We start from the raw sequence: 7,925 nt of genomic DNA on the forward strand, positions 1-7,925 counted from the left end.
AATTACTTTCTGTGACTGCGAAATTAACCGAGTTAATTAATTTGGATTCTCAACAACAAAATTATTGGCAATAAAGCAATATAAAAAAAAAAAATAAAATAAAGAATGAAACAAGATTCAATATAATAAAATTAAGATAGCAAAAAGTAGAACAATATATTAAAAATAAACTATTTTTAACAAAAAATGATGATATAAATATCAGTACTAAAAGAGTACGAAATAACAGCAGAAACAGAGAATTATTAATTAGCTAATGTATAAATATTGTATGGAACACCACTGAATCTTCCTGGAACATGTCTGGTATCCATCTTGATCGATCACACAAGAGTTTCTGTTATACAAGGTGCATGAACTTCAGCGACAACTTGAAAGATGTCCATGCAGTACGACGATGATCTTCGTTGAATACCACAATCCTCGTTATTAGAGGAACACGCCTTGGATCAGAAGCGGGATATCTCCGACTCCTTGACAATGTCAATGATAATCTGATTTTTATTGACTATAACCTTGCTATCATCAGGTTCTTGTTTTTTATTATCGATATCTTGTTTGTTATTACCAATGTCCTGGTTATTATCGTTGATGTCTTGATTGTTACCATCGATTTCTTGATTATTATTGCTGATATCTGGATTGTTATGATCGACATCCTGATTATTATTGTCAATGTTCTGGTTGTTATTAACGTTCTGATTGTTATTGTCGACATCATGATTATTATGGCCGATGTTTTGATTATTATCATCGAGATCCGCCCGCTCGGTATTCTCCGTACCATCATTGCCACCGTTAATATCATTCCTTGTTCTTCGTTCACCGAACTGTCGTTGATAATATTCCTCACGCATTAACTCATTGATGTTGCGCCAGCGTAAACACATTATTAAAATAAATGGTTTGCGAATCTCCTTATTGAAAATCGCGTAGATGATTGGATTCAACGCACTATTACAATAACCAAGCCAAAGGAATAGGGATGATACTGAATGCGGGATAGCATCAGGTTTGTAGAATGGTCTAATTAGTGCTAACATAAAGAATGGTAACCAGCAAATAATGAAGGCTCCAACGATGATGCCCAAAGTAGTGCTCGCCTTTCGTTCACTTTTTCTTCTCCTTAGCTGACGTTTATTACAAATGCAGGCTCGACTATTACCAGTCCTCAGTATTCTTATCGATTTTTGTAACATGTTCTGCATAAGACTCTCTCGGCGCTCGCTGCTGAAGTGACGCCTTGGATTACCTTCGCTCTGTAGTAAAATAATTCATTGAGTAAATAACGGAAGAAAAATTTTTTATTAAAAATTGCATTATTTAACAAAGAATCCTGCACAAATATTATGGAAAATGGGTTTCGGTCAGATCGCTTTAAATTTTAATTTTTTTGTAGTTCATGTGAAACTGATTAAAATTCTTCATAGGCTTCCACAAATGTAGTTAGTTTTTGTTCTAGGACCTTCAGAAAGTCTTTATATTATATATGAGAAAGTACAAAAAATCGAAATAAATTTTTTTTTACTACACTTGTACATACATGTATCAGTGATATTTTTATAATTTTAATTTTGTACCCGTTCTCAGAATTACCCGGAATGAACGTGGACATGACGAGCGTTTTATTCCTTTGATTGTTACCATCGATTAATGCTTGATTCATCTTGAGAGCTGAACACCCTTGCTATTCATGAACAGTATTTGATTGTCGTGAGTTTCCTTGCATTTTTGGAAATCCTAACAGGCTTCTTCGAATTAGAAAATAAAATGAAGTCTTTTTCTCAGAATATTTTGTACCATAATAATACTTTCCGAAATATTGAAAAATATGATACTTAAACTTTTTTGTGATACTATGTTCGACAGATTTTTCTATGACATATATGTATACAGTATATATCCAAGATGCATTATGCAGTATTCATAATTAATATTAATACAAAAGATTTATCTTGAATTATTCTTTCATATAAGATGTGATAATCTTCCGAAGATCCTGGAGCAAAATTTTAGAGGCATTTGAAGGTTTTATACCTCCCAAAGTTTAATTATAACGATTAGGGTCTCTGTTTTCAAATTTAGGATTCCATGGAAATAACATTTTGATTTTTTCAAGACTATTCTAATGCCGTTTCTATAAATAAATATCGATTTAAAAAATTTGAGATTGAAAAATTACATTTTTTCTAAAAAAATTTGCTATAATTTTTAAAATTTATTTTTGATAAATTCTAATGGCAGATTCTGAAAGAGCAAGAAATTTTATATCAAAAATGATTATTGCTTAATGTTTTAAGGACATTAAAATAACAAATAAATCCGCTAAAATTTATTTTAAAAATGCGTCTAACTGAATTACATTAATGGACTAAGAAAAAATTAGAATTTGAATATAATTAAAAAAAAAATTTTTTTTAAGAAATTTCTTTATCTTAATGGTAAAAAAATGTTTAAATTATATATCACATTACTTGCATTTGTAATTAAAAATAATTTTCTAAGTTAACTCGAATTTTATCTTTAATTTTATCTGTAAAATAAACATTTATTTCAATTCTTTTGATGTAATCATCAAAACTAAATCTATATTAGATAAATCTATATTAGATAAATCTATATTAGATAACATATATGACTTACTGTAGATGCGACGGTATTTTTTATATGTGTGTTTGGCAGACTGGTCAGCCTTACACACTTCTTGTAGGAATGTCGTGGACAGCTCGTTGAACACATAATCCTATGACGATCGAAAGATGAATTAACATCAGGCTCCAATTCCATGTCAAATCGACCCACTTGATAATTCATGGCAGATTTATCACGCGCGGCATTGAATAGTTTGTAGTTTATCTGCAATACAATTAGTAATACACATGCGCGCATTTATGATACATTCTGATGAGAAATTATTATCTGAGTAACAATTATAGTCACTCTAATAGTAGCAAAAAACTGTAATGTGTGTCAGAATTAGAATTGCAGTCATGCGAGATGCAAGGTCATGTCTCTTTCTATAAAGTTAAAGAATTTCGTTCCAATTAATGTCTAAGTAGAGTAACTATTTTTTTAATTATTAATGCCGATTGCAACGCGATATAGCTACGAGACATGTCCATTTGATCTTACATATTTGTTATCACAAATCCAATTAGTCACCATATCTGAAGACAGTATCGCTTATTATTTATATTTAGTATATATCATCAGATAGGCTTGTTACAAGCAGGGCTATGCACATATTTGAAATACTTTCATTTGAAACATAGTATTCATAAGACAATTGTATTTCGTATTTTGTATTTATCGGAGCATATAAAAATATTTTGTATTTTGAACACTAAAATTGACAATCAATATTACAACAACATTGCAGCAATACTACTTTGAAAGATTGCAATATTTTATAAAATATTGTTGCAATATTGTAATAATATTTCTACACAGAAAAAACGGATACGATTGCCACGAACAAAGTCGCTCATCAATTATACATGTTTTGGTTGTAAGAACTATAGTACAATTGTAATAACCGTAAAATTGGCATATCATCTTAACGATTATGGCTGTAAAGATACGTCCATGTTACGGTTATCGCAATTATATTGATGGGCGAAAATTATCATATTTTCGGTTGAAACAACCGTAACATTTTTTTCGGTGTATGTCCGCAACAATAAAATTGAAATATTGTGTAATATTGCTACAATTTTTAGATATATTGCTGCAACGTAATGCAATATTTTAATAATTAATCCAGTTTTATTAATTGCTAAAATATTATTCTAAAATGACATTCCAAAATACACACAATAAAGTTATAATAAAAAAATATCAGGGATTTAAAAAGCACACCCGAAAGAGCTTGGGAATCTCTAAAAGACTCGCCAACTTGTTTTGCATATGCTTTCTTATAGACTTCCTGGACGTTTTCTTCTTATGAGAAGCGTGTCCATCTCGTAGTGGCACCGCATACTTACGTATTAAATTATAATATTGCAGCAATAGAATGCAATATATTTCTTAATCACAAAATATTAAAATTTCAATATTACAACAATATTGTTGCAATTTTTGTAATATTGCGCGCTATTAAAATATTGCTGCAATATTTCATGCTGTAGAGGCATCAAGACAAACTGTAACTCCCTTATCTAAGCAAATGTTCAAATTTCAAATTGAAATGAATTTTTTAAATAATAACTTACTATTAATAATAATTTTTTCATACTAATATAGAGGCCTCCAAGATGAATTTAACAAAATGTCACCTTTATTGATGTTTTATTGTTGATGTTTCAAACACATAAACACATAATTTGTATCACAAATATCTATCAATAAAGAAAGACTATTTAAACAAATTTTATTGATTTTTAATTTATATAAACAAATATTCAAATTGCTTGCCTCTTTCTGCAACACAAACATAAGTTCTGCTCCTTATAACAAGTTATTACGAGTGACAGCTATTATATAATCTTGATCCAAAATTGTGCAATCTGTAATTAGACAGATGTGCCTTTCTCTCTCAAAGATCTTGAATATTATATTTATTATTGTTTGATAACATTTCAAATGCTCTTATAAAAAAGATAAAATTATTCATCGGAGACAAATCCAGAGAACGTACCGTACGTGCGTGTATATATACCATATATGTATTTATGTTCTGTATGTGTTTCTAGTCAGAATTTGTAAATACTGCTATTACAAATAATGTTGTAATTTTGATGTTAAATATCAATAAAATTTATTAAAAATCAATAAAATCTGTTCACATAGTTTTTTTATTAATGGATACTCATGATACATATTATGTGTTTATGTGTTATGCGTTTATATAAAATCAATAAAACATTAATAAACCCTGATAGCCGAATGCAGTAAGTTTGTTAACATGTTGTTGAAAATTGTTGCAGCAACTAATTTCAACAAACTCAGGACAAGCTGAGACAGCATTATGTCTGTCGCATTAAACTCAATAGAAGTCGACTTCTTATGATGGCAAATTGATGGCAACGTGTCGGCATTAATTTCCTTGACAACAACTTGTGTTGTCAATTTGTCATCAGCAAACAGAACATTGTCAGCAAATCGGCGGCAATCCGGCAACTTGTCATCGTCTGCATGCTATCCGCAATCAACAGCACGTATACAGCAACATGGCGACAATATGTGTCAAATAATAAATACTACATAATTATGCTGATAGCTGGTAATATACAAATAAACCATGCTGTGCTACGCATTGCAAATATTTCGAAATAATACTGACAATGTTCAAGAATAGAAAAAATAAATTTAGTATTTTTTAAGCGACAATTCACATATGTCACGTCACAGCAACGTTTCATATATATGTATTTTATCAATTACAATCGTTTTACAATTTTAATTTTCGAAAACGCATCGCAAGCATTTGAACTTAAGATTCCGGGGTGGTAAACCTAATACGCTTACGTTAAATGTACTGTATAATCGCACGCTTGTTGTCAATTCGGTGTTCAATAACTACTCAACTAACAGCCTCACGGTGTCTCGTATGAATCAGGTAAAATTCAATGCATCAAAACCGACATCTGTTTATCTAAATCTTATAGTAAATTTGTCTTACTAAGTTTTAATTTTTGCAGTAAAAGATTAAAAAGTTTATAAATCACTTATACTATGACATCACGTATGTAAAGGTTGTAAAAATGCATCATTACATAATATATTGTATGTAAGTAAGCTACACCGGTTCTAATCCACTATGTGTGCGTATATGTATATGCGGTGTGCGCGCGCGTGTATATGTGTGAGTATATGTAAGGTCAAGGAAGGAGGAAGTGCGTCACAGACGTTGGGTCTAAGGAGCAAGGAAGGAGGAAATGTGTCGTTAAGGGTCTACAGAAAAGAGGGTTTTGCTGTTTCTCCTTCCTACCCATTGCGTTTTCTTTTCAACCCATTATTGCCCTCTCATCCCCCCCCCCACTTTTTGTAGTACTATACAGTTTGTTTTCTCCCTCCCGTTGCGGTCCCTTACTTACTATGTTATTTTTTCATTCCCGTTGTGGGCTTCCCTGCTCATCATCTTATTCGCGCTCTCTCTTCTTCCCGTTGCGTTTTTTCTGTCCAACTCCCTCGTTTTTCTTCTTTTCACACGTGTTAAAAATATTTTATTAAATAATTATGATATTTATTTTATGATTTTTTAACGATGCGATTTAGCAATAGAATGATACGGAATGCAATTTAATAATATTTTTATAATAATGCAAGACAAGTAATCACACACACACACACACAAGCGCGCTTTCTTATCACTAATTCAATACGAAGGTATGAAGAAGGAATAGTGTGTGTGTGTGAAGAGACTAGGGAAAAAATAATCGTAAACTGTTACGTCCCAGATTCTACAGGCCTTTTTTTATAAAGTGTTTCACTATCAAAGCCGCTTATAAAACATCTGTGGATCAATATTTATGCCATAAGAAATATTGATAGCGATAGGGCAGATGGCAGATTCTCTTCTATTATTTTGACAGAAAGTGTCGAGAAGTGATGATTTAAACTAACTTTTTGCAAGTGTTGGGCGATAGGGATCACTTCTAAACAGTAAGATTAAAAATTGTTGAATACAAGTGTTTCCTTCCATCATAGTTGACTCATCTCCTCCGGATCTATCACACCCAACAGATTGTAATGACGAAAACATCTTATATCGTCAATTACCTAAACAGTTGAACACCACAAGCAATACCAATACCAAAACCTAATCTGCTTGTACTTATAATCTCAAATAAAATCATCCCATACAATCAACTCCGAATATAAAGAGGATCTTTCGCAATCGCGGAGTACGGTTGAATTTATGCACTTTCAAGATACCTGATCGAGACCGCTTCTACCCCTAAGAAACAAGGTCTTCCTCTTCAGTCAACAGTTCATAACGTTCGGCTCGTACACTTAACAAGTAGTATAAATCTAAATCTTAGTTATTTTTTTCATTTTTTTTTTTAATTCGAAAAGAACACCCCCGAATCTTAGAATTATTTTCATCATGCGCTAGAGTTCCTATCGTAGTCGATAGTTATCATAGAGCTATAGGTTACCCGATCAAGATCGACTTGATCCATATCATCCTTGTTACTCAGAGTTATTTGATCGACATTGGTGTTTAGACCCATGACATTTGCATGATCCGCGAAAATTGATAGTGTGTCATTTCCCCTTTTTACTTGTCCGTTTTTTAATTTTATTTATTTATTAATTCGCAAAACGATAAATTTTAGTGGACGCTCGTTCTTCGTACAAACGTAAATCAAAGGTATCCGAGAAGCACATAAAGAACCGCCGCAACCGAGCGTACGCTATAAGAGAGACAGCTCAGGGCGAACAAAATAAATCTAGTCAAGCAAACGTAGATTTAAGTGATTATTAACCCAATTATTATTCTCCTCCTCTATCCCCTTCTCTCTGTGACCCCGTTAGTTCTACTTCCCAGCGTCCTATCATCCTCCGAACCGAAACGAGTTTCTTCCCTATCTCCTCATGCCCCTCCCTCTAGATCAACCAAACTCACCCTCATCAGTCCTAACGGAAAGAATCACGGATTTACTTCCTCTACCCCTCAGCCTTCAATTTCTGAATCTCCTCACCCCTCTTTTTCCGCGTCCTCTTCTTCTTTGATAGAATTCCTCGACGAGTTTCCTCCTCCTCACTCTAAATATTATTATCACTAGGGCAATCTTAACTCTTTTCTCTCCTTATTTTCTCAGTTCCCCCAAATTTCCACTCCCTTCTCGACAAACCTATGTAATCAAAGCTTATGTTCTGATTATGATCTGGATGAAATTTGATCACACACATACGCGCACGCGCGCGCGCGTGCGCGCGCACACACACACACACACACACACAGAGAGAGAGAGAGAGAG

The 7,925-nt window shown here is 32.6% G+C and overlaps 1 protein-coding gene across 1 annotated transcript in view; it reads right to left on the reverse strand.

The window, feature by feature from the left end:
• Nucleotides 1–221: 221 nt before the first annotated feature.
• LOC108755125 (5-hydroxytryptamine receptor 1-like) overlaps nucleotides 222–7,925 on the reverse strand; it is a 43,862-nt gene continuing 36,158 nt past the window's right edge. The window contains exons 5-6 of the mRNA XM_018497952.1: nucleotides 2,644–2,856; nucleotides 222–1,259 (exon numbers count right to left, since the gene is read on the reverse strand). Coding sequence (XP_018353454.1) covers nucleotides 450–1,259; nucleotides 2,644–2,856 — 1,023 coding nt within the window. The 3' untranslated portion in view covers nucleotides 222–449. The remainder of the gene's footprint in view (nucleotides 1,260–2,643; nucleotides 2,857–7,925) is intronic.

This window comes from Trachymyrmex septentrionalis, unplaced genomic scaffold (genome assembly GCF_001594115.1).
Source record: "Trachymyrmex septentrionalis isolate Tsep2-gDNA-1 unplaced genomic scaffold, Tsep1.0 scaffold83, whole genome shotgun sequence".
NCBI classification, from domain to species: Eukaryota; Metazoa; Arthropoda; class Insecta; order Hymenoptera; family Formicidae; genus Trachymyrmex; species Trachymyrmex septentrionalis.